Here is a 27,522-nt window from a genome sequence, read left to right on the forward strand (position 1 = left end):
TATTGAGACAGCTCTATCAAAGCAAATGCCTTTAGGGCCACTGCCATACTCAGATAAAATGATGCTGCTAAAAGAAAAAGAAGAAGGAACAGTGAATGCATAACTCCAGAAGAAAAATGTGAAATCATGTTGTCTAGGCTTGAAGCCACCTATAGAACTGTATCATAAGAAAATGCAAAAATAGCAAAAGTATAAAATGAGGAGGAAAATTGTAAGGAACATTTAATGAAGAACTGTTGTTTTTACATAACTGAGGACCTGGCGCCTGACCCCAGCAGGGGGGAAGGACCGAGAGACATCGGACTATGAATCCTTAATGTAATACACAGTCTCTTCCCGGAATATGTACTGACACCTGTATATATACCGATACCTGTATTGATAAGTTAATTTAGGGGGAAGTGTAGCCAAAGTACCAGGAATCCATATCTTAAATAGATTGATAAGGGGAAGGGTATTGTGTGCGTCAGGATAGTCTGTAAACCCTGATGTACCCAACCAATGGGGAACAGGGTAGGGAAATTGCGGCCGGGATTTTGAGGAGATATAAGCAGGGGCTTTTTGCCCTATTAGGTGTGCCTACCTTTAGGTAGAACACCCGGTGTTGCAATAACGTTATCGTTCCCAGTGGCTGAGAACAGGTATTCAGGGCTTGGATTTTGGATGTGGACACCTCAAATGGGATTCAGCTGACTTATTTGGTAGTGATTCATCAAGAGTTGCCCTAAGTCTGGAGGACAAGTGTGATGGGGAGCAGCTGAGGGACCTAGGGGGTTCAGCCTGGAGAACAGGAGGCTGAGGGGAGACCTTCTCACTCTCTGCAACTGCCTGAAAGGAGGTTGGAGCCAGGGGGAGTCAGGCTCTGCTCCCAAGGAACAAGCGACAGGACTAGAGGAAACAGCCTCAAGTTGTGCCAGGGGAGGTTGAGGTTAGATCTTGGGAACAATTTTTTTCCCAGAAAGGGCTGTGGGGCATTGGAACAGGCTGCCCAGGGCAGTGGTGGAGTCACCATCCCTGGAGGGGTTGAACAGACACAGAGATGAGGTTCTTAGGGACATGGCTTAGTGCCAGGTTTGGGTTAACGGTTGAACTCGTTGATCTTGAGGTTGTTTTCCAACCAAAATGACTCTGTGATTCTGTGAAGGAGCGTACTACTTTTACTCAGCTCCCACCCGCGCCCGGCGCGGAAGGATACGGCGCTGGTAGTGGTGCAACCACCAACCGCCAGTGCGGCTGCGTGTCTGCGGGTCATACAAACTCCTGCTCCCTTTCTCCTTTCCCGATCAACCACCCCTAGCGGGCGGGCGCGTGAGACAATGAGTGACACCTAGCAGAACCAGTGAGCGGCGCCTCCACGCCCCGGCCGCGGCGCGGGGCACGCAGCACCTCCCACCCAGCTCCATCTGCCTTCGCCTCGCGTCTCTCTTTTTTTTTTTTTTTTTTTTTTTTTTCCCTGCCGCGGGCACTCCATTGGCGCCTCGATCCGCCAATCGGCGGCGCGGGCCGGGCCTCCGCTCCCTTTGCCAAATCCTCGCTCGCTTGCTTTTCAAGTGACGGGCGGTGCAGCCAATGCACCGCCTCCCACTGGGGGCGGGGGGTGGCGGGAGCCAATGGGCGGCGGCGAGGGCGGCCGCGCAGGGGAATGCAGTGCTGAGGAAGGAGATCGGCCGCGTAGCTCGCCGAGGAAGAGGTTGGTTTAGCGGTGGTTTTGGCGGGTGGCCTGGCTGCAGCTGCGGGAGGGCGGCGCCGCGTGGCTGCTCTGCGGGGACGGGGGTCCCCACCAGCTGTGGGGGACGATGGGCGGGGGTGCCTCCCCACGCCCTCCTCCCGCTTTGTTGTGATGGGCCTGGGCGGACCGGGACTGGGGGAAGCGGGATGGAAGGGCGGCGTGAGACCGGGGGGTCGGCTACCGCCGGCCACTGGGCTGGGGCTGCATGAGGGGAAGTGGGGTGGGGGGGATGGTCGTTGTCACCACCCGCCGCCGACACGGCGAAACAGCCCATAGCGCGGGATGGGGGAGGGTGGGAAGGGTCGGGTTGTGCCTCCCTGTGTATGGGGTGTGACGGGGTGCGGGGGGGGGAGTGGAGAACAATGGAGTTCTGCTTCTCTTTTCTCTCCCCATCCAGCTCTGCTCTTCTTTCGGAGCTCAGGTGTGCAAAGCTCTGTGCTGGGTGTGGTGGAGAAAGTTTAGCAGCGAGTTGTAAAGAAGCATTGAGGGTCGTGAACCTTTTTGTCTGGTCCTCTCCTAGTCCAGAGCCGTGGGTGTGAAATACACGCTGCCTGTATGAGACGCGTCCCATGCGAATGGAGATCAGTGATTTTCTTTATGGCTCTGTTTTTGATGCTGTAGTTTTTTTATGCATTGTAAGATGTAAACAAACATGATCTGTTAAGTGTTTCGTATACCCCGATAAAGCACATGGGAGAATTTGTGATAAATGCAAAGAGTTGGTGTTCCTGCAGAGTTGTAGAGTTCCTAGTTGCAATTTTTTTATGTGGGGAGTGAAAGGGAAGAGAAAAAGTGTGACGTTGTGTTGTTTTTTTTTTTTTTTTTTTTTGGGGTGTTGTTTTTTTTTAGTCCTTATTCTGGGGAAATAAAAAATAGGATGAACAGAACTTGTGGTAGTCTTGGAGAGCTGTTGAATTGAACAGCTGGGATTCAGACTGCAGCCTAGACTAGTGTCTTTTTGGTTGTCCATCACAGTTTTTGACAAAAAAAAAAAAAAAATAACAAACGTGTGTTGTGGTCTTTTCAAACACTTAAGAAGCAAGTGGATAGCATTAAGAGAAAGTTTTACTTGCTGGATTTACCAAACAAGTATTTCTGAAAATGCTGCAGCTGATGTATATTGGGTGTAGAGCTCACGTTACCACAGTTCATGGTTGTAAACCAGTCAGATTCCCTCTGTAGCAAGAAGTTTATAATGACAGCTTATTAGGAGACCACACGTAACAGCAGGTTTGTCTGTTCTTAAGTGTTTCTCTCTTAGCCTGGAGAGCTGTACTTTCAAACTAATTCATGACATTATTTCTGTTGGGGCTGGACTTTGTAGTGAGAGACTGATTAGTCTTTATTCTCCAGTTTGAAAAAAGAAAACCAAAAAACCCCACAAAAAACAACCCTCTTGTTGTGAAGGCTTTGTAGTAGGTTCTGGATAACATTGAATCTGAGCTTAGCTTGAGACTGAAGAGAATTCCTCAGCTTTGTTTATGTAAAGAACAGTATGCGAAGTTTTAATTATTATAAAAAGTATTCTAGAGTTTTCAAATATATTCAATGCTGCCTTAATGATTGTACGTATAAATGCCCTGTAATTGAAAGCATCCATTTATGGGCCTGACTTGCTAAGTGAGCTGTAAATTCTGCTTTTCAGATTGGTTTTAATGACTTTTATCATAAAGCCACAAACTGGTTGTGAACTGTGCTGAGAGACAAACAATACCTAAGCTTACTTTGCCAAAATATTTGTAATTGTTGATTTGTTAAACTGAATTGCTTCAGGTCATGTGATGGGATTAGGTTTTTTGTAATAGAATGGAGAGTACGGGCAGCCCTGTGTTCAATTCTCTTGAAACTGGCTACTGCAGAAAACCTTCCTAAATGCTTTTCTCCACTTCCAGTAGAGAAACTGTTACAGGCAACATTTCAGATGATATTTTATTATGATTATTTGCTTTTGACAGCTGTAGTGTGAAGTAAGACCAAGAAGAGACTGTGGGAGAGCAGCTCCTGGGTCTCTTATCAGTTTAGTCTGGGGCTCAAGCTTGATTTAATTACGCTGGAGCAATATGAGCTTAACATAAGATGCTCTTCTGGTGCAGAGTGAACTCTGATTATCAGGGAGTGGGGACGCTGGTTTGTTTGAAGAACATTTACCTTAAGCCTGTTTTGAAAGTGAACTTGCATTAACTAAACGTTAAATACAATTGTTTGTGGTTTAGGAAAGTGGAGAAGCTGCTAAGTTATACAGAAAAACTGAAACAGGTACCTGCTAATCAGTTCTGTGAATATTTCTGTCAGATTTAGCCCAGGAGTAATTTTATTTTCTGAAATATTGGAACTGATACTTGCCTGTTACACGTTGAAAATTTTAGTCAAAACAAATGAGGTGAGAAGGGCTTCAACTGCTGTGGTTTGAAGTGCTTATTCAGTGCTTTTGTGTGGCTATTAAGGTCTTTTAGTTTTAAGGAGCAATATTGTGAGGTTGTTCATAATACTAAGTAGGTGGAAGAGGTTTGGTGCTTTGCAGAGACAGCTGGATTGGCCGAATGCTGTTGTGGTAATTTTCCTCTTTTGTAATTCTAGGAGAATTGCTAAAATACATTGGTCCTATTAGTAGTTTAATCAAAGGTCAGTAAAATTAACATCTCTTCTTTCTCATGTCTCCAGTTGCATGCAGTTTTAGTATACCTTTAATACATGTGCTACAGTGTGCTAATTTTCTAATAGCAGTGTAGTTTTTCTTTATTACATTTGTCTGTAGTTTGCAGCAGTCCTTAGTAATTGAAGAAAAATCCAACTTCTGAACCTTTCATAACACCACGATCAAGCTTCTTTTAGTTCTGTGTATGAGAAACACGAGTTTTCTAATTTGATTCATAATCAAACTTCATGAAATGAGTGAGAGGAAAAAAAATCTACTTTTAAATTAGGTGGGTAATTCTGCTTTCAGTGAGCTGTATAAAGATAATACAGTTATGCAGAGTTTCGAGATGCAATAGTAGAGTAAAATAAGCCTAAAAATTCCAGTGGAAATTAAGTCTGTAGATAGGCACGTTACAAAATCCTCATGCTAAAACTAACCCAGATGAAGAATTTTCTTCACTCCTGTCCCCCCAGATGACAAGCAACCTGCCTTGAACTTCATCGGTTTGTGTCAAAGCTTCAGAAAAGTATGTATGTGGCTGCAGGTTTGAGCTTCTCCACTAGGACAAAACCAGGTCTCTTTAGTATGTGTTTGTAGGGGAAGAAATTAAAGTATTATCCCTTCTGGAATCTCAAAAGTCAGTTTATGGAGGGGGTGTGGTTGCAATAGAATAAGTGAAATATCTTCTCTTGTCTGTTCTGCTGAGTTAACTAGAGCGTATCCTATGTGAAAGGGAAAAGACTGGCTTTGATTTTAATTCGAACTTCATACAGAATTCAGGTTTCCTGTGTGTTGGGATCATGAACGTTGGGGAAACTTTCTCAGATTCTGCTGAGAATAAACTGTTTCCTTGTTGTTTGGAATAACACAGCTTAAAGTATCCAGAAGTGGATCATAAATTAGTTTTGCTTGTGTTCAATGCAAGATGAAATACTTGTTTTATCATTTCTGTAAGTCTAAATGACTTTGGATTAATATGAAAAAATATGCAGTGCTGCATAAGCTATGTGCTTTAAAACTTTAGCTCTCATTACTGTTTAGCCTAACATAAGGTCTTGATACTGCCTTAATTAGACTGTGCTTCAATGAATGTTGCCTTATTCTGAAACTACTAATATCACAGTGATGCATGTGAAGGGGAAAGGATGGATATTTCTTCCTCTCCTGAAAGATCTGAAATATTGTTCACTTGGTGAAATCGATAAAGGATCTTATCCGAATTCCAGGACTAATGAACAAAAAAAAAATTGTCATTTCAAAAAAAAAAAAAAAAAAAAAAAAAAAAAAAATCACAAAACCAGGACTAAAATAGGGAGGAAATGAACTTGTAAACTCTCTCTCAAATGCCACATATTATTTTCTTTGACATTTTTTCCTCGATCTTCTTTCCTGGGGAACCTAACTTCTGTCTTCTTTATTCTGGGAGAGTTCTCACAAATGAAATTCCCCTAAGCCAGAATACTTCTGTTGAAACCAGGAGAGATCAGATTTCTTTATTTCAAGTTTAAGATGAATAAGCAGACTGATATGAAATATGTTGCATAAGGCTTTAGAATAAATTAGCCAGAAATCACTTGATATGTTTGGTAGCACCAGTGTGTTTATAGTGTGTTCCAGATGCTCAGGAAAGGAGAATTTCCCTTGAAGATTTTAGTCTGCTAGCATGCTGCCCTTAAGGTTTTTTTCATCTTTCCTGCTTAGTTACTGCTGTGATCATGGACTTAATATTTAATAATTGTTCCGGAGAGCCACAATAGAATGGAATAATAGTAGACATGACTCAAACTGTGACTTTAAAAGTTGCCAACTATGGACACCATTTGACCCACCATAGAAACATGCGTGCATCAGGAAGTGGAGATAAATGATGGGGCATAGATGAAACGAATACCACCGAAGTCAGGCAATTTGTAAATTTTCCAGTATTAATCTGTTGGGAATAACAGTACGTGCTCCCTGTGTTCCAGCAATCTGAAGAAACATTCGGAACTCTCTGGGGAACAGAGCGAGTCCTCCTTTGAATATTCAAAGCTGTATTTTTAAGGTGTGATCCAGAGAACATGGAAAGGGATAAAATAGCAGAAGTTTTTTACTCTGTATCACACTGCTGCCTTGATACTAATAGTTCAACTATAGTTGAGCTCAGAAAGTGGTCTCAAAAATCTGCTTACGCTTAGTCCCAGAGTCTCAATATGTTGATATGTTGTAGTGGGAATAGTACATAGGAAGGTGAAAGATCAGATTTGGGCTGTGATGTTGGGCCTCAGTAGAAGAGAACGAGCAAAGGAGAGACAATGCAAAGAATAAGCAATGGTAAAGCACATTTAATGTCCTTAAAAGCAAAGGCTGTAAATGGGGACTTGGTTTTTGGAGATGGTTGGCTGTAGACTAGAAGGAAATTACAAAAACTATATTGCAAGGAGGAAGGGATGTTACATATTAAGCATGTATTTAATCTGTGACCACTTTGGCAATGTGGAAATGTTTTTGGCAACGTTGGCAAAGATTGTTTTTTGGGTGCATTTGGGGAAAAAGCTTTTTTTTTTTTTTTTTTTTTTTTGTGGATGAGGAAAGTGTACATGGGAAATACTAGAGGAATGTTTTTAGAAAGAGGCTATTGTCAAGAGAGGCAATGTGTGAGAGGGTGATTCTTCAGGAACAAAGATCAAAACTCTTTATATTACTGTATCAATTTGAAGGCAAAAATTACAGGTGTTGAATTAAAACTGGTTTACTGGTCAAAATGACATGCGGCAATGACTCTTAAACTCCTTAGTATAAACGTGGTATCTGAGACCATCTAGGTGGATACGTTTAGAACCCAATGCAAATGTAGGGCTTCTCATTTTTATTTGAACTCCTGCCAGATGTTCAGCAGCAGACATGTGCTGTCCACCTTCTATCTCCAAATTCCTTGTGAGGTGTAGATTTCTTTGTGCTTTTTATTTTAATTATGATGTTGAGAGCTTTAGGGTAATATAATCAAAAAGATAAGTGAAAATATAACCACAGACTGATACTATTTTTCTGTGGTCTTTAGATCAGTCCTTATGCGATATCTTCAAGGACTTGTAATTAAATTGAAATAGTAAATCTTTCAGGCTTGTCATGTGTCCAGAGGAGCTTCCCAGAGCTGTGTTCAGATAATTTCTTTGTGACAAAAGGCTGATAGTCCTCTCTTTGAGAGAGGGACGTGATTCAAATGTACAGAATCATGAAGCTTGTGGATGAGATGAATACACACAGTTCTTTAGCAAAGCTTGCAGTGGTAGAACAAGGGCCACTTTCTGATGCTAGAAAGAGATTAAATTCAAACAGCTAAAAGGACTACTTTAGACAAGTGGGCAGTTAAACTCTGGTGCTGTCTCCTGCAAGAGGTCATGGAAGCAGGTTCAAAAAGTAGTTAGATGATTTTGTGGCCAACAGGTCCGTAAACAGCTACTAAAGGTAATAGGTAGGAATGAAGCCTTTAATTTCCCACTGGAACAGTTTAAGATGCTGAAGAATTATGAGGAGAATGGGTTACATACAACAGCCAGGTTCACATGCTTTCCTTGAGTAGTGAATCCTTTTGCCACCTTTGGAGACAGAAGTGCCCAGTAGGGTATTTCTTCTTAATTTCTTTATTGCTGCATTTTCCTGGCATAATTTGCATGGATCAAAATTGCTCTGAATTCAACCTAACTGTGCCTTATGCTTCACAGTGCTTTCTCTAGGCTTGCAGCAGAATGTCACTTTTTCAAAAATTAAACTGGCTGAAATATTCTCCTGTGAGCATTCATCACAAACGGCTGAAGTATTTAACCAAGTGAAGTCCTGCACTGCTTGTATCACATTCTATCTGCTCAGCCCCTCAAATATATGGGGCCAATACAGGAATAGTTTACTGAAATTCTTATTGATACCCCTGGCAAATCCCTGACATAGCAAAACAATAGCTAGAAGGAAGAAGTTAGTTTAATTCCCCCAGACTTTTAGTCTGCAGCTGTGATGTATGTTGTGTGTTTTTTTGTGTTTTTGTTTGTTTGTTTGTTTGTTTTTTAAAGCAGCTGCTAAGCTGTAATAATAATTGTAATAAAGGACTCTTTAAGTGTGTCCCTTTTTTTTTTTTTTAATTTTTTTAAAGCAGATCAACCTGTGCTTTCTGACAGCATCTGCAGAAACTGTATGAGCAAGTACCTGTAAGGGAACTGGTTAAAACTAAGTATAATATCTGGAAATTTCAGATTAGTTACGTCTGTGTGGACAGTCTTTTGGAAATGGGGAAAAAAATGGGAAAAGAGGTGTGGTTTTTTTTGGTTTGTGTTTTTTGGTCTAGTGAATGATGTTCTTGCCTATGGCAGGGGGTTGGATTAAATAATTTTTAACAGAAACCATTCTATGGTTCTCTAATTTAGAATATTTTGAATGACTTGCATAAAGTTACCAGTGTTAATCTTGAGTCCCCGTTAACTGGAACCTCTGTCTCTTTGACCCCAGAAAACTACAATCATAACTTCAGTCATATTTTTAGGTGCTCTCAGAAGCTCATTTTTGGAGGTATATTTTAGTTGAAACTGAAATGTCATTGCTGCCAAATGTTTTGTTTTGTGGAAGTTGAAAAGTTATGATTTAAAGTTACCTGTACAATATAATTTAGTGTTTGTTTGACCTGTTGGTCCTTACTGAAACTGCAAAGACATGACAAGGCATAAATTAACCATGAATACTGTAGCCTGAAGTATCCCAAATAATCCATGCTGTTTTGCAGATGGAAAATTTCAATAAGATGAAGTTTATACATTTTGGATAGAAATGAGGCATGTTCCTGTACAGGATGGGGAGACATGTAAGCTGCCTTCAGATCTCAAATTAAGTAGCCTGAAGGTAGTGTTAGCTCTTAGCTGAACTAATTTACAGAGCTTGGAAATAAGGTAACTTTCTGGAGTTCAAATACCTATTTGCTGCCTGGAAATAAGGTTGTTTTTGACTTGAACCCATAGGGCCGTTATGTCCTCAAGCAATTTCTAACAGCTGTCTGCCTGAAATAATACGGTTTATTTGAGGCTTATGTTTTAGTACCTCAAACTAGCTTAATAGAAGCTGCAAAACCAAGATGATTTTTTTTTTTTTTTTTTTTCCCTAAATGGCTATAATTTTTCTTCAAAATTATTTGAAGTGCTAATTGCAGAGAATGCTAAATATAACCCAAGTTTCGGCATCCCTTCTAATCTTTCATTTTGTATAAACATCCTGATCAGGTAGTTGATACTATCAAAATTGAAAACACGATTCTAGTACTCAGGTGCCTGCAAACTAAGATTTTTAATATCCTTTAATGAATTTTGAAAGACTTGATGATTTTTAGGTGCTGCCAGTTGAGAAGTTTCATTTTCTTTAGGCCATTGAGCTCTAGTGCAGAAGATGAGAATAAGCTTATTACCAAATCTATGAGTGAATTTCAAATCGGTGTCCCCAGTGAAACAGAAATTGCTAGTTATTTAAAATATTACAAAGAAAATGAGAAGAGGCTTGTGAAATCGTTGGCTATTGGAAGACTTCTATCAAGCTGTAATTACTAAATGATATTCAAAATGCAATTTTGCTCACGAAGTTAATTTGGAGACGGGCAGAACATGCATATATGTGTATGTAATTTGTCATTCATGTATGGAAAATATTAATAAATGGCTAAAATGAACCAGCCTAGGTGCAAAGTTAGACTCAAGTTAACTTCTGTGTTTTCTGGAGTTGATTTAAAGCAAGAAAGACTTGAAGAAAAAAAATAAATGTAATCCAACAATAACCTTAATTGTTGAAGAGTCTGCAGCAAGCTTGCATTTTAACTTTATTGGTGAAGTTTTGAACCATGATGAAGACTATTTCTGAACCGTTATCTGCCTTGTTTTGGGTTGCAGTGTCCTATGGCATTTGTTAATGAAAGGTCCTAAGCAAGATATATTAATATTTGTTTCATGTGAAAACTCAGTGATAATGTTTCTGTTTTGGTTTGTGTTTTTAGGGATCGGACGGGAATCTCTTATTTTATTGCTTGCTGAGCATTCTTTCTGGTGAAAGTCATGTCATCCATATTGCCATTCACTCCACCGGTGGTGAAGAGACTCCTGGGGTGGAAAAAATCTGCTGGTGGCTCTGGAGGGGCTGGTGGCAGTGAGCAGAATGGTCAGGAGGAAAAGTGGTGTGAAAAAGCAGTGAAAAGCTTGGTGAAGAAGCTGAAGAAAACAGGACAGCTGGATGAGCTCGAGAAGGCAATTACCACTCAGAATTGCAATACAAAATGTGTGACGATACCAAGGTAAGTACTGTTGTGTTTAAAATTGTTACAACCACTTAAGAAATAACTCAACAGATGTTTAAGCTGTCCTGTGAACAAATGACTAAAAAATCAGTTGGATGCTTTTGATTGTTTAAAACATTTTGGTTTTACATAATGCTTGCTTGGAAAAGTCACAGTTTCTAATAGTAACTTTACATTTCAATTTTCATTATTATGTAGATTCCAATTTGTTTGTATTTTGGTGGTGCCTAGCACAGTTCTTAGTTTGTAGCACTGCTTTATGCTTTTATTTAATAAAAACTTGAATCTACTCTGCCACTTTAAAAAAACAAAAACCAACAACCAACCAAACCCCAAAACAAAAAAAACCCTAGTTTTTCCTTGGTCAATACTTCAGTCATCTAATTATTTTTAGTTGTATATGGTAGTTATTTTAAGTCGTACAAGCTGCATCCATTCTCCCTTCTGAAGGGGAATTTTCTCTTTGGAGGCAGGTTGTCTGAAGACCGGTTTATTTACTTTAATTATTATTTGTTATTGGTTGATGAAAATGCTTTTTATTTAATAACCTGGAGTATTTCTAGAACTGCTCTTCTGCTCCTGATATGTATATACATCTAGGTGAATGACTTGCATTCTACCCCTTTGAATTTCTCAGCTTAGTTCATAGCAACTGCTGTGTGAGAGGCAAGGGTTATGTTTGTAAGTATAATGCAGTCTGCTCTTGATTCATGCTGTACAGAAATCCCACTAAGGTGTGTGTATAAGCTCATTATGTGTGACATAAGTATCAAATCACAGGTATGTTTTTCTAGGAAGAAGCTAGAGGATCTGGTGGCACAGGAATGTTCTGGGCACTTAGCCCATTGACACTTACATTTTCTCTCCCCTAGAAAGGATTTTATCTGGTTTATGAACTTAATTTTTCTATTAGCGCGTTCGTCCCAGATACTTTTAAGCTTTATATTAATCATAGTGCAAATTAGATTAGACTGGTGTCAGTAATGATTTTCATATATCAAATGTGTTATAGCTGTTATTTGATAATGGTTTTAGCATTCTCTTTTAGATTTGACACAGCTTTCTGGGACAAATCATGAGTATGCTCTGAATGAATGACTACTTTAATTCTGTTCTCTCTCTTTTCTATTCACCTTTTGTTTCCTATGCTGCCCCCTGCTTGTATTTTCTTCCCTAGAGCAGTCCCAAAATTCTCTAGGTTTTCCTTCTGCTTTCTTCCTTTTGCCAGCTAGAAAAAAAATCAGAAATCAAATATTTGAGCTTTCTTGTCTTGAGTGTATATCAGTAGACTGAGATTGGAACCTGTAGGGACATGGACTTTTTGAGTTGACATGTGATGACTCTATGATTTTTTTAGCAAGTCTTTACTATGACGTGTCGACGTGGAAGTCACGGACTAGTCACATGATCAATATGATCAGATAGTAGTCACTTTATTAGCAGAAGCATCAGACATATATGCTATTGGCTCCCTTATTATATGATAGCTGAAATCTGATTGGTTGCATGCGCTGTTAATGAGCTGTTCGCGCGTCCTTAAACCGTTTCTGCTAGCTCAGTCCTTTTTGGTCTGCGACCACCAACTCCCCCCATGGCATCCTGTGTTTCAGACAGGCATTGGCCACGTACACTTGCCTTTCTTCCTCATTTTTCTGCTGCATAAGGTTGTATCAGCATTTCTTCAACCTTGATTTATCTTGCTGCATCTTTGAGGCCTGCACTTCACAGGCTAATCAAGTTCATATCTAAAGTGTCTGGATTGCTCACTACATGTCCTTGGTCTTCTAAAAACCCCACAATGTCAGAGACAAAATGCTTAATTGGAAGGCGTTTTGTATGATAGAAGGTCCGTATGTCATACGGAGATTCACTTGATATAAAATGTCTAATATTTAGAGCTCTTAGAGAGGGTTCCTAGAGCTCTCCTGCAGAGGTACTGGAGCAGTAAATGTTATTACTTCAGAATAGTTGTTGTTTACATTTAATTTTGAAGATGATGTTAGGAGATACAAATCAAATGCCAATTTATCATTGTTTTCCTAGTCTACTTGTCATCTGTATTTGACTATCTCCTCCCGCATGCATGATTGTTTTGCGTTAAGGTAGATATAGTAAATAATTATTTAAAAGAGACTACGAAGCTCAGTTTTACTTCGTATAGGTTCCATGTTGTGACCAGCAATCCTTGCTGGGCTGTGATGAACAATTTTCCTCTACCCTCTAGTCTGCTGTAAAAGACTGGACCTGGGTTTTATTTTTCTTTACTACCTTAGGAGAAGCTGGTAGCTTAGAGAGCGCTTCAAGTGGTTTTGGCTCTTACACAAGGTTTAAAATTCAACTAAGAAATGACTTTGGTATTAAGGGGTGCGATATCAAGGTTGCCAGCAGCACTATACAGAATTCTTGAGTTTCATAGTTGGCTTTTGGACCGTTGATATAATTTCACTTTGACAGCAGTAGTCTGGGTTCCCAAGAAAGAACAAATGTCAAATCAGTACTGTAATGACTTCTGGGGATTCTTGGTCTTGGATTTAGTAAGTTAATGAAACTGCTGCTTGAGACCCACTTTAATGAATGTCTTCAATGATCTGCAGATCAGGAGGGATAAATAATAAAATGCTGAATTTGAAACTTTTTCTTCCTAATGAGCAGGAAGTTTGAGGTGCTAAGCTGGTGATATGTGGTTCCGATGTGATCTTACTTTCCACATGTTCTGTGTGGGGAGGGTTTTTGTGTTTGGTTTTCTATGTGTGTGTTTGTGCGTTGTTGGTTTTTTTTTGTGTGTGTGGTTTGTTTGTTTTTTTTTTTTTTTTTTTTTTTTAAACTAGCTTTAGATTTAATTAATAACACTGTTTAACTCAGCGTAGATAGTGACAAATATCGTGGAATGCTTCTGTTTGCAGCTGCTGCATTATTCTGTCAACAGAAGTTTCAGTTGTGGTTTCACAAATTTCTGGTCCCCTTGGAGATTTCCAGCAAGTTTGATACAGTACTTCATACTTTTTTTTATCATTGAAACCTAAACCAGCTAAAGGCCTACAAGTTTGGGTTTTTTTTTTGTTGTTTTTTTTTTTTTTTTTTTTTTTTGTTTTTTTTTTTTTTTTCAAAACCGAGAGCAAAAATGGAATTAAATTGCCTCTTAAGAAATCTAAATATTGTAATTGATAACCCTGCTGCAATTCTGATTGTTCTGTTTCTGTGCTGTTTGTCCAGGTAACTACGTGCTTAGTGAGGCTCATACTGTGTGTACTATGCAAAAGCTGCTTGTTTGGTAATTAACACAACGTGGGCTAATAGAGGTTCTGAGAAAGCAGAAGCAAATAGATAGAGTGGGTGTTGGCATCGTGCAGCAGGGGTGCTTAGCTCTTCATAAGTGGGCCAGTAATCTAGAGCAGAGGCTAAATAAGTACAGAGGTCCTTTTGACACTGGCCCTCTAAGTAATTTGTACTTATCTCACTGAAACCTTCCAGTGAGCCAGTGGGATTCTAATTGCATAATTCCTGTGTATCCTGAAACTAAACGTTGGCACATGAGTTCACTTTTCTAAAATATGTAATGAATTTTGTAGAGTTTCAGATGCTGCCTTTATGCTCTCCCTTGCAGTTTCAACACAAATGGAGCACAAGGAAGAGTCAGTGAAGAAACAGAGCATGAGCATCTGTTGGAGATTTGAGGGATTTTCTTGTGGTTGTTGTGTAGATGGGTTTCTATTAGATAGAGATTTATTTCTGAACTAGCCAAAGGAATCTCAAGGCTAGCCCAAAGGCTGAAAAACAGCAGTGAGACTCGGGTGCGTGGACAGCTCGTGAACATGGACAATATCAATCAGCTAATGCATGCTTGGAGCATGGACACGTGATCAGGAAATAACTGCATATATAAGGAGGCTTGTTTCTGTAATAAATGGCTTCACTTGAAATCATATTTGATTGTGTGGAGTCCATGAGTTTTTGCCCTCGCAAGTGGTGACCCCAACGTGATCCATAAGGAGAATTTACGGAAGGGGGACGACTGCTGCGGGGAGCGAGCCCCAGCTGGAACGGCTCGGCTGGACCGGGACGTAGTCTGTGGGCTCCGTGACTCCCGATGGATCGCTACAGAAGCGACAGAGGAGGGATAAAGGATCTGATATTGTTGCGATGGACACCCAAAGAGGTGAGCAGCTGGGGGCGAGAGATGGGGCAGAATATTTTTAAAGAAGAAGAAGAAATACTGCGGCTCCTCTCGCATATTCTCTCTAAGAGAGGGGTGAAGTATGAGGAGAGTAACCTCAAAAGACTATTAATTTGGTGCAGAGGCAATGGGTTTCCTGCTGACCTGGTAGGAGTTTTTCAAATAGAGACGTGGGGAAAAAGTGGCAACGGTGTTGTGGAAGGCAATTAGTCGCCATGAAAAATATATTCTTGGCCTTGTAACCACCTGGAAACTGATCATTACTACACTGCAGCAATTAAAACCTGAAAAGACAGTTACAAGCATTAGTGACTCAAAACTTAAACTTGAACTTTGGGACGATATAGAGCAGAAATTATGAGATAAAGTCAGCAATGGAAATAAGCTAAATCATTAGCAACTACATGGAAGCTTATAATCACTACCTTAAAAGATCTTAAGGCTGAACGGTCTGCTGCTGTCGGAATTTTTGCAGCGTTGCAGCCCGATAAGTATCCTGAAAGTTGTGGTGAAGTTGACCCGGTTCGTGTCTTTGATACCCTCCCTATTTCATCCCCTGCTGTGATTTCGGCATCCCCGATAGTTCAGCAGTCCGGGGCGGGGGGAGGAAAAATGCCAAATGGGTGGTCTCCTGTACCATTGTCCAACCCTGGTGAGAACAGCAAGTCCAAAGGATTGGAGTCGTATGATTTGCCCAAAGAACCTGTGATATCTCAGAATGCTAAGGTCTTAAACAAGTGTACTATCTGTCCTTTTACCAATTTGTATCTGCCTTTACTGCCTTTTAACCCTCCAACTTCCATGAGAGAGCAGAAGGAGTCACTGGATAAGAGCTGGACAACAGAACTGTGTGGCAGATTAGATCAGCTAATAGCGAGTGAATCCAGCAGTCGGCAATGCAGTCATGATGATTGTGACGGGAAAGGGGGTGCTCCTGGGGACTCAGGTTATACGAATAATTATGATGCTAGAAAGTATTGGTGAGAATGTGCACTGTTCCGAAGCCCCCTGTTACCAACGATTCTCCAGCACTGTTCAAGTCCGCGTTATCTGATGACTTGGACGAGGATGAGGGTCTGCAGCATTTTCTTGAAAAGTTAAAGGAGTATGTGTACGTGTTGCCCCGATATCAGATAAAAACTATGAAAGACTCAAGTAAAATTAGACCTATGCAATGTAACAGCTTTAGATAATTTAGGACGGAACGATGTGGACTCGTTGAAAGGGGCAGGTATCCCCCAACTCTTGGAACAGACTCTAATTGACACACCACAATTACAGGCACGATAAGTTTCTGAAATCCTGAGGCAGTCAACAGATCTTGCATATCAAGCTATAGTAGAGTTGTCTGAAACCAACAAAGCAGCCAAATCTTTTATAACTACTATCAGGGTCCCAGTGAGAATTACATGCAATTTATTGACCATCTTCAAGAGGTTATCAATAAGCATGTTGAAACCTTAGAAGCTAAAGAAGCACTGGTGTTGAAATTAGCAGTAGAGAATGCTAATGTTTGCTATCAACGTGTTATATCTGTGAGTTTTACAGTGCATATTATGTGCTCCTGTGTATTGCCCCTCTGAAAATCAAGCAGCTTGTCAGGAATGTGAGTTAATTGTTTTATTGGTTGTTGTTAGAATTGTTTCTTTGTGGTATAAGTACACCGTAAAACTTTCTCCCCACTTTTCCCACTCGCGCTGCAAGCAGCCCTGTGCTTACCCCCCTCCCTCCCTCTTCTCATGGTTTTTACTTAAGAGATGGGGTCAGGAATGACTGTTTTCAGTTGTGTTCTTAAGAAATTGCTATTGGGAGGTGTTTTAAAACATAGGAAAGCACTTGGAAATATGCGGAAGGAAGATCTTGTGAAATATTATAAGTAATGGTGGCTGCTGTATATGTTAAATGATTGGGAAAAGTGTCCGGGGAATAGAATCATGAAGAGTAACACTTCGTTGCAATTCATGTTGTTTTTAAGGTGAGAAGAGTAGGACAAAATAAATCCCTACAAGAGATCATTAAATCATTTCAGACAGTTTTACAGGTGGAATGGTTTGAACTTCAACAAGCTGAGAGAGAGTTAACTGATAACACAGAGGTCACAGTAAGCTTGCTGAAGTCTGCAAGATGCTTTCCTTATTAACCTGTTTTCTTTGTGGGTATCTGTTTAAGCATATTACAGTTTAATAGGTCTTTGTCTGTTATATGGTACAGTAAGTTCACAGACTGTTAAAGCATGAGAATCGGTTGACTCAAAAAGTGTGTTTTGTGATAATACAGAAGATCATGAGTAATTTAGTTCCTTACTGCGTGAACGTGATGTTAATGTTTTGTGTGTAATAGCTGTTACTTTTCTTTCTAGCATGCTAGCTTTATTCCGGTATCCAGACTTGCACAACTGTGTGACAGGCTGTGTCTCATCTCGATGTGCTGGATTTGGCTTTTTTGTATGCATACCAAGTAAAGAATCCTGGTTTTGGGACAACAGTTGCATCACCCCAGATGAGACACTAATAAAAGCCTTGCCCAGTCCAGCTTGCTGCAGCGGGGGGGCGGGTGCCGATGGGGCTCCAGCGTGCACTGACCTGGTGCCTCCACCTGGCTGAGCAGTAAGCGGTTCAAAGGTGCAATGCAAAAATTGAGATATTGTCTTGAATAAGTGTAACTCTGATCTGTCTGTATATTTGAACTTGGTATTTTGTTTTCATATCTGAGCTCAGCATTTTAATTTGCATATTTCTATTTGGTACCAAAATAATTTTGTTTGGGGAAATCATTACAAAATGAGAACCGGTTCCACTGCTAAAACACCACCTTGCTCCCCCTTAGGATGCATCCTTATGCATTAGAGTAGTTGCTTATATTGTTATCTAGTAATTTTGAGAGCAGAAAAGAATTTGAATTGTTAAACTCTGCTTTGCAAAAAAAACCCAAACAAACAAAAAAAAAAAACAACAAAGAAAAACATGCAACCAAACAAACAAACACCTAAATGCTATGATGGATGTGAACCTGGTATTGTATGAGGTTGTATTTAAAAGCTGCTAGAATATGAATTTGGATCTAGGAAAATGGAATAATGGATTGATGTTTAATATACTGTATTTTGACATCTGTAAATTGTGAAAGGCAAATGGCGCTGAGGAATGTAACAACTGTTGAGCTAATTGGAATTGTGTATAAAACTCAGCTCATTGCAGTCAAGGAGTTTGCCAGAGCCTCCTACTTCATACCAGCGATTACGCCAGCCACGTGGCCTTGGCTACATCTGAACTGCAGCAAGAAGAGAAAGAAGAAAAAAATGGAAAAAAAGCCTGTTTTCCTGTTGCTAAGCGGAGAAAGGGGGGCTTTACTCCCCCTGCTCTGTCTTTTTTTTTCTCCTGGAGTATTGTGATCCATCCTTGTTGTGGCACTGTGTTGCTTCTCGGCTTCGAATCAGGGGTTGTTGGTGCTGTTTCTTTTTGCTTCTGTCTTTTTTCCTAGGTTTTTGGCACATCTGGGGAGAGAGTTCATCATTTTACCTCCTTGCTGAGGTTGGTCTTTCACACTGGTCAGCTTTGGGGGAGATCAGAGTGCTTAGTGCTTCTCTGGGTCACCCACTGATTTGGGTGTGGAGTGGAGCCAGGTTGGTTTGATGTGGAGTTTGAACTGGTTTGTTTTCATGCTGAGCTGGAGATCCTGCCATCTCAGGTGGGGGCGAGAGGGAGGTTTTATTCCCCCCCCCCCCCCCCCCCCGGCGATGTTACTGCTAGAGAACTGTAATACTGCATCAAGGAGTCTGAGGGTGAAATTTGAAGGCATTGCCAGTGGGTCCATAGTTCTAATGAAGCTGGGAAATTAAACCAAAATTTTTTTTTCAATAGACTTATTCTGTGGTAACTAGCTGTAAGAGACTTAGTAAATTCACCATGCTAGGTTTTTGAGGTCATGGGAGAGAACGAAAGAAAGGCTGTTTTTTGAGACCAATAGAATGCCAAATTTGGAACAAAGTTTTAATACATGAATTCTTGTAGTTGCCAGAAAGTCCTATACCTCTCTTGGGTCAGGATTTGTTAAGTAAACTGTAAGCTCAAATATCGTTTTCTGAGAATCCTGTTTAGTTGCATGGCCTACAAGAAGCTGCTTGGATGGTGCAGATCTGCTTGCTGCAAGTGAGAAATATTCAAGGAAATTTCGAATGCTGTATTTCCACTAGTATTAACAGCCAATGTTTCGATAAAGCAAATACTACACTGATAGATCTGAAACAGGATTTCGATCCGGTAAGGGAAAACAATATCCAATAAATATGACAGCCAAAATGGAGTTGGAAACTTTGAGGAATAAATTTATGACAGCCTTACAAGCGAACTGTATTCGATTGGACTTGCAGATTTGTCTGTTTATAGCTGCAACATAGAAACAACCTGTGGCTATGGTGGGACAGTATGATGAGAATGCTAACAGACTGATACACTGATTGTTACTCTGATCAAGAAATGCAGGGAATTAAGCCTTAATAGGCCATGATCCTTTTGTCATATATGTACCATTTGTGAAATCTAATTTTGTTTTTTTTATTTGCATTCGACATTTTTGTGAATTGCACTAGCTGATTTTCTTAACAGCACAGCTTTTGGCATGCCTAACTGTAAACTGATGCAAGTCTTTAACATCAGGTCACAGACCATACTTGTATTTGGTCTGATCCTACATACTTGCACAGTTTTTGTTGATGGTTCTGGGAAGTCTCATAAAGCTGTAGTGGTTTGGTGTGAGGATAACAATTGGCATCATTCTGTAAAAATTATTGAAGGTTCAACCCAATTAGCAGAACTTGGCGCAGCTTTACATTACTTAGAGCTTTTTAAGGAGGAACCTCTAAATTTGATTTGTGATTCTGAGTACGTAGCCAAGGTCCAACACACGTATCTGAATCTGAACTCTGTTTTTGTTTTTTCTTTTTGTTTTTAAACAAAAAGGGGGGAGAAGTAGGGAAAACAGCACAAAACCAATTGTCAAAAGCATTGTTTGTGATGAATGACTTGTATCTAAGTGGTGCAGCCTAAATTTGCCCTGTGATGAAAGACTTTGCAATGTGACCCAAAACCATGCTAAATCAGAAAGAACCTGCATTAGTTATGGTCAAATCACTAGTTAATGGTAAATGGAAAAGGCCACATCAATTGATAACCTGGGGAAAAGGTTATGCTCATGTCATTACAGGCCGAGGATTGAAGTGGATTCAACAAAGATTCAAGGGATGCAGATGGACAGGAGGGAGATAAGTTGTGAGGACTGTTTCAGATGTAAACCATGGATCCTAATTCAGTGTTATAGATGCTCACAGACCTGGTGGTCTAGAAGCCTATTAGCAAGCAGGTGGTGTACCTTCTGTGGGGAATGGCAATTTGAGCAAACAGCAGGTGAGCCAAAAGGGTGATATTACACTTAGTCAATGCAAAAATGAGATAAAATTATGAGACGTTCCTACCATAGTATCTATTGCACTCCTTTTCTTTAGTCTAGCAGCTGGTAAAGGTTTAGGAGACCTATCAAAGTTAAGCTATTGGTCTTTTAATCAGGCTAATCTAACTAAATCAATTAGTAGTAGATGTTGATGGTATTAGGCATGTTACACTTCAAAATCATGTTGCTATAGATTTTTGTTGTTATCATAAGGACATGGTTGTGATGAATTTAAGAGAAAGATGTTGTATTAACTTGTTTAATCATTATGGATCTATTAATAGTGTTTTAGACAAACTAACCCAGCACATTAATGAGATTGTCATAGTAGAATTAGGGTTTGACAAATGGTGGGTAGTTGTTTGATCTTATTATGTAAGGCTTAGCTACATTATATGTAACTGTAATCATTGTTGTTAATCATATGTTGTATGCTGCAGCGTATTTCAAAGATGATTCAGTGTGTTGTAAACAAGGCCTGGCTGGTTCAAAAACAAAAAGGGGGAATTGTGGGAGATTTGAGGGATTTTCTTGAGGTTGTTGTGTGGATGGGTTTCTATTAGATAGAGATTTATTTCTGAACTAGCCAAAGGAATCTCAAGGCCAGCCCAAAGGCTGAAAAACAGCAGTGAGACTCGGGCGCGTGGACAATATCCAATCAGCTAATGTATGCTTGGAGCGTGGACGCGTGATCAGGAAATAACTGCATATATAAGGAGGCTTGTTTCTGTAATAAATGGTTTCACTTGAATTCATATTGAATTGTGTGGAGTCCATGAATTTTCCCCCTCGCAAGCATCAATTTATAAAATTATTTTTCTAAGGGAGTAGTTTTTTCCTTATTATCGTGGGCTGTTCTGTTGAAATAAATACTTTGTAACTAGGGATAGCTAAAATCAAGACTTTAACAAACAAAACTGTGTCATGAATAGTCAGCAGGTATATTCATAGTCTGTCTATGTTATTTAAGAAGTTGTTTCAGTGGTGAAAGTAGAGAGTATTGGAATCCAAACTAGGGAAACAAAAATTGCTCTTTTCAGTGTCCCAGTATTTTGCTGTGATCAGCTTTTCTGTCTTAAAAAGAATATAGACATCCTTTGCGCTTGCTTCTTGCTGCCTTTAAGTAAGACCAAAATGCACTTGTTTTCATAAAATGCCTGATAATGTGCAACTAACAAGAGTTTAGTGGGAGTAGGTTTGGGTTAATGTTGACCTGGGATGTTGTAGCTCTTATTTTTTTTTTTTTTTTTTTTTTTTTTTTTTTTTTAAAAAAAAAAAAAAGCTAAGGGAAGCATTCCGTTAAGACTCCTTTGCGAAGTTTTATGTTCCTCTAGAGCGTACATATCTGAAATCTAATGCAGAACTGTGTCCTTCCTGAGCTGTAACTGCTTGCATCCATATCACATGTTGAATTCTGCTTCTATGCCAACGTGTGGGAAATTTGACAACTGTGGTAGAGTCTGCTAAAAGATGTCTGTAACGTGTTTTTCTCTTTTCAGATATTTGTGTACTTATCTCAGTACTGTAGAAGGGTTTGACACAGAATCAAATTACTTTCTTTAGATTCTTAGGTGAAAAGCAGCGGCTGCTTCCAGTGCAGAGAGAAGGGTAATTCTCCTGTCAAACTCTTGCTTTCCAGCCTGCTGTGCCGTAAGAGTTTTAGAAAGTATCATCTGAAAAAATGCTTTTTCTTGCTTAACGGTTCAGTAGATTATGTAGAAAATGTAGTCTTATCTGTGTCCTCTATCCTTCTTGCTTAACATGAGGACAGTATCCCTGTGCTATGTTTCTTGTTTTTCAGAAGCTTATTTTTGCTTTATTTTCTGACTTAAGTGAGCGAGCAAGAGGGGCTCAAATCCTGCCATTGTTTTTTGAGTTTGTTAGGATGAAATAGCAGTATTTTAAAGCCATACCTGTTGCATATATTTCACTTCAGCCAATAGTGTAGGTTGGTAACTTTTTAAAAGGCTATTACAGAACAAATCACACCCTGATTCTCTCCAGGAAATGGCATGGTGATGGTATTTAAGCATTGTGTTCAGAATGCCTTTTTAATATTTTTTCCTTAAGAAAGTGAAAATGTAGTAGTATATATTGACTGGTTCTGAAGGCTGTAATGTGGGTTTTTTTTGTGAAGCAAAAATCTACAGGAGTTTCTTTTCCATGTGGTTTCTGAGTCTAAAAGGCTGTTCTGGGTGTTCAGGTGACTAGTACTATTGACACTTGACAACTTTTCTCATACTTGTTTAAAATGTCCAGGAAATAAATCCACTACATATTAATATTTTTGTATTTCTGCTGTGAAGACTTCGGATGTGTTCACTGGAAAGGTGTAGCAGGAGAATCAAATTGCCCTTGCTCTTCTCATTCCTGTATTTATGGTAGGACTTGAATGTTGTCTCTACATCCTCCGTAAAAGACTAAAAAATTCTCAGTGATTTCTAAGTGTCATGCCAGGCTCTGGCCTCCACAGGGCAGTAAGGACAGAAGGATGGTGCTTTGTGGTGGTTTCCTCTTGTGTGTGGCATCTCTTCATCTCAGAGTTAGCCTCGTGCATATGTACTCCTCTGGCAGCTTGCCATGTACCTTCCTCTTAGTAAACAGTGTTATGTAGCCTAAATTTTGAGCCTAGAAAACAGCCAGGCAGCTGCTTCCCAGATGAAGAGAGTCCACTTGTGTTGCCTGAATGTGAAATGTGAAAAGATGATCCTGCAAGGGAAATAGTCCGCTCTTGCTGAAAGTGGCAAGTGCAAAGCAGTTGACTTCAGAGGTATTTTTTTTTTTAGTGTCTTCTAATCTGTGTTGAGATAATTTTACAATGACAGCTTTCAACTGGTCCATGTTCTTTAGTGCAGAGAGAGAAAAAGAGGATTCTGAGAGACTGCACCAACTTACTTGGGGTCTTTCTCAGAGCTGGTATGACACAAGCAAGCACCTGGCTTTCCAAGACCTTTTCCTGCTCAAAGATAAATGGGGCCAGGTCTTCTTAGTTTCTAAATGTTCAGGATGGTGTAGGCAAAAGGATGCTGGACCTAATTACATATATGTAAAATGACATGTGCAACCTCTAGGTTGCAGGACACCTTTAGGTGCTGCATGAACATGAATTTTAATTTCCCATTATATGTCAAGTTTGACTTCAAGCCTTTATGAAAACTAATTTCTAAACTGGAGGTTAGCAATCAGTAGGATAGCATTGGTAACATTACTTGTTTTTGAAAACTACTCTTATGCATTTCCTTTAACTACAAAACTATGTTAAAAATTATAGCCTCAAATTACATTGTGCTTGCTTTCTCTTTTTTGATTAATAAAATCAGTATATTTAAGTAGAGTAGGATGCAGGATTAATATGAGTGTAAGATAATGCTGTTTTTTAATAGCATATTTTTCCTCTACCAGTGTTCCTACTTGAATGGCTGCTAAGCAGCAGGACCTTATTCTTGATACCTATATACAGAAAAATAAGCGTGCATCGGTAGGATACTGCCCAGACGCTGCGTATTACAGAGGCCAGGGCTTTGGTCTAGTCTAAGTCATGCTTTAGAAGATTAATTTTAAGACTTAATTAAGTTGTTTAGCCTTCTAATGCAGTGTTGGTTGAAATTAAGAGTAGCGATTGTGTTCAAGTGTGAGATTTTATCAAAGGTACTAAAACATAATTGTTATTTTGGTTTGCACAGCTGTGACTGATGTTGAGGACTGAGTTGCCACGACTAAGTTTAAGCTTTAGTTTAGACATAGCTCAGGTTACAGCATCTTCTGATTGATGTCATCCTGAAAAAGGAAGTCTTAGAATATTAAACAAGGAAACTTAGGGCTGCCAGTTTTAAGCTTGTGCAATTCAGGAAGCCACGTGACTTATCCACATCATTTCCTACAGAGTCGGCATGCCAAGCAGAAAGTATTGGCATGTCATTTGGGGTAGGTCAACGTGTAAAAATTTAAATGCACAAGATATTTAGCCAGTAGCAAAATGCTGCATAGTTGGAAAGAGCTTGCCTCGAGTCAGGAGGAAAAATTGCTGCCATTTTTCAGTCTATAAATTGAGATGAATTTTTGTGATAATGCCTTCACCTCCCTGGTAAAAGCTGAATTAGTTGGTTAGGGAGTGCAAGTTGTTCCCATTGGAGTATCGGTGATATGGAAAGCAAATTTAGGGGTGTTGGAAGTTGTTGGAATATGTGGAAATTCTTTAGCTTCAAGATGCTGTTGCTCCTCACTAGGATTGCCTTAATGGTAAGAAGTGGGAAGAGTCAGAATCAAAAGTAAGTATTAAAGCTTGGTTGAGTTTATATGCCATTAATTGTTTGGTAGGTTAACAACTGATGCTGAGGCTGTTGAATTTTAAGCAAATGAAAAATAACTACTTGTGATTAATTTAGCAGCTTACCTGCTCAGCAGATCCTGGTACTGAGCTCTAACTAGGAATAGTAATATCTGTATCTAACATTTCATGCTACTGTTAAGATGATGTGTTGATCACTCAAGAAAAATAAGTTAACTGTGCTTTATTGTCATATCGAGGCCCAAATTATCTCATAAATAGTACTTATTTTTCTCCAATAAAAGAATCAGGGCTTTAGTTAGCCCTAGTCAATGCTAAACTATTCCCTGTCTTGCTCTGGTATAATAATTAGTGGTTTTATATCAGCCCGGCTATTCGGTGTGGCAAAGATTATTGTTTTTTAGTTTTATTGGTACTGTTTTTACTTGTGTGAATGTTTTATGATTATCAGAGCAGTTTTACAGGAAAAACTTCCAAAATTGTGTAGCTCAGACTGTTAGTCTAGGAAGAATTTATAGGATTAACAACATGCTGAAGTTCTGTTCCTGCTGCATCTTTTGAACACAAATAGCTAGTTAACAGGTTCCCTACCGATTTAATCCTGTTTGGAAGCTACATCTCCTAATTTAATAAAAGCAATTCCCTGTGTTTTGTTTACTACTTGTTTCTTTTCGCTTATTCTGACTTGGTTGCAGTGCCGGTTGGCAGAAAGCTTTTAAAATTTATAGCATACAGTGCAATAATATCATCATGAGTGGCTTTCCTTGGCTTCTGTTGTGCTGTATTGTTTGAAACAGACTGGCAGGATATGAGAGAAAAATTGGGAGCTGGAGTAAGTTCACATCTCCATGCATATGCTTCAAAATTGGCAGAAGAACAGCGAAATTGGGGAAATCCCCTTGGTCAAGTGCTGCACAGTAAGCTGACTTCAGCTTTTGTTCGGAAGATTCCCCAAATTGTGTTGTGTGGTGTTTTTGTTTTGTTTTGGTTTTTTTTTTTGTATTGTGTGTTGTGTTTGTTTTATTAATTCCAAAATGTATAAGCAAGTTTCAGTTGGTCAAGAATTGAAGGCTTTCAGTTGGAGTATTTTTTTCATAATTGTAGCAAAACTGATCATTTATTTGGATGCTTAGGTTATCTTTTCTTAGGTACTGGATAGAGTGAAACCTGATGCGGAAGTAGTAAACTTTGAGTTTTGCTTAAATGCAGAATTTCAAAGTCACTGTGTAGTTGAATTGGTGAGTTACATCCCAGAACTGGTCTTCACTTCCTCTTAGTTTTGTGGGAGGCTTCAAGTCAAGTTCCTCTGATATTTGAAGTAATTTTAACTCATGCTGTAGTTTTGAAATTTTGACCGAAGAATGTGGAATCTTTCAGCTTTGTGGCATGGAAAGTTGCGTTTGAAATGTTTTTTGTCTCTTGGGTGTTTGCTTGAAAAAAATCTTTTAGTAGATAACTCAAATAATAATTTCATGGACTCCAGCTACAATTTCCAGGAGCACCTTGCTGTGTTTGCATAGCCTACAGCAGTGCAGCCTCCAATCACCAAAGCTTATTGATAGTTTCACTGTTTTTCTGTAATAAATCTCCCTTTCTGTTATAGTGGGGGGGACTTAAATGTAAATGGCCATATCAGGGGAAGAATTCAAATGTGCCCATTCTGATGAATTCTGCAAAGCTAGTGTTGAAAATACCTTTAGTTCCTTTGTATCTAAATTTTGAGTGTTTGATGTTTTGCATTCTGTGTACCTGTCTTGCAGACTGGTGCCTTGTCTAAGCACGGTTAGTAACCCAAAAACAATGTTTTGCTGTCTCCTACACATCTCTGTTGTAAGCTACATTGGTGGCAGCCGTTTTAAAAACACTGTAATAATGTATTCAATTATAGGAAGACGTTTTTACTGGAGCTCAGTGTCAGTGTGTTTGTCCATCATGTGGGAACCATTCAACGTTTTGGGCAATAACCACAGACATTCCAAGAAGGATTTAAGCAGCTCTCCTGTGAAAAGTCAAGTAATGGTTTACTTGAATGCTAGTGTTTCTGAAGCCTTTGAATTTTTTTTTTTCCTGCAATGGGACAGAGCAAGCAGGGCAACTGCCACCTCAGCAGGGGGCAGGTGGTTGATTCTTTTTAGGTGGAGTGAAGAAAAGCAGCTTTTTGGATCTCCTGGGAAAGTGCTTTAAGTGTTAAGCAATCACATGTGAAGCAAGAGGACTCATGGGTATCGTCTTCAGGTGTGTGTTCTGGGTGTGAATTCTGAGCAAGATGCTGAAAACTTCAGGACTTGATCTTAACACATCCTTTCTGGCTAGCTCTAGGCAGCAAAGCTCAGGAAATAGATTTTAATTTTTCTTTTTCTAAGAGTGTAGCCTGCATACTCAGATTTTCTGTCAATAGTGTCTAATATGGGGTCTTATATTCTGTTCTGGGCTTGAGGAGAGCAGAGGCCAGTTGTTAGGCAGCTTAATTATTAAATTACTTAAATTTTTTCTTTCCTTCCTTTGCAAAGCATGTAAGGCAATATGTCGTCTCAGCAAACATGCTAAGTCAATTTTAAAAATAAAATACTACTTTCTTGTATCTGAAGACTGAAACTCTTCAAACCTTTTTGTGGCTTATTTGCTAGTCGTGAATTTTCTTTTAATATTTCTCATAAAATATGGGCATTGCTGTGAGCAGTGATAACATCTTCTGACTTAATTTTTGTATGTATTTGTGAAAATGGGAACTGAATGGTACTTATGCCAATATGTTGTGTGGGGAAGCTTCCTCTGTGGCTCAAACCTTATTTGAAATATCTTATGGGAAATGCTGCATGCCTTATTTATATAATAGTTGATATTATATATCCTGTATTCATTTTTCTTCCTGGGTTTCTCGAGATGGGTGTGTAATCCATAAGAAGCTGTCCAGAGGCAACTTCAGTTTGAAAAGAGGTATTAAAAGATT

The 27,522-nt window shown here is 39.4% G+C and overlaps 1 protein-coding gene across 6 annotated transcripts in view; it reads left to right on the forward strand.

The window, feature by feature from the left end:
• Nucleotides 1-1,541: 1,541 nt before the first annotated feature.
• The window catches only part of LOC102085910 (mothers against decapentaplegic homolog 2), a 72,081-nt gene continuing 46,100 nt past the window's right edge, over nt 1,542-27,522 (forward strand). Inside the window, exons 1-2 of one of the 6 annotated variants that reach the window (XM_065044824.1) lie at nt 1,542-1,690; nt 10,369-10,662. In XM_065044824.1, coding sequence (XP_064900896.1) covers nt 10,427-10,662 — 236 coding nt within the window. In that variant the 5' untranslated portion in view covers nt 1,542-1,690; nt 10,369-10,426. Of the gene's footprint in view, nt 1,691-4,311; nt 4,352-9,049; nt 9,196-10,368; nt 10,663-24,505; nt 24,553-27,522 lie in introns of those variants that run through there. The other 5 variants (XM_065044827.1, XM_065044829.1, XM_065044826.1 and 2 more) reach the window with 5 other exon arrangements.

Source organism: Columba livia, chromosome W (assembly GCF_036013475.1).
Source record: "Columba livia isolate bColLiv1 breed racing homer chromosome W, bColLiv1.pat.W.v2, whole genome shotgun sequence".
Classification (NCBI taxonomy): domain Eukaryota; kingdom Metazoa; phylum Chordata; class Aves; order Columbiformes; family Columbidae; genus Columba; species Columba livia.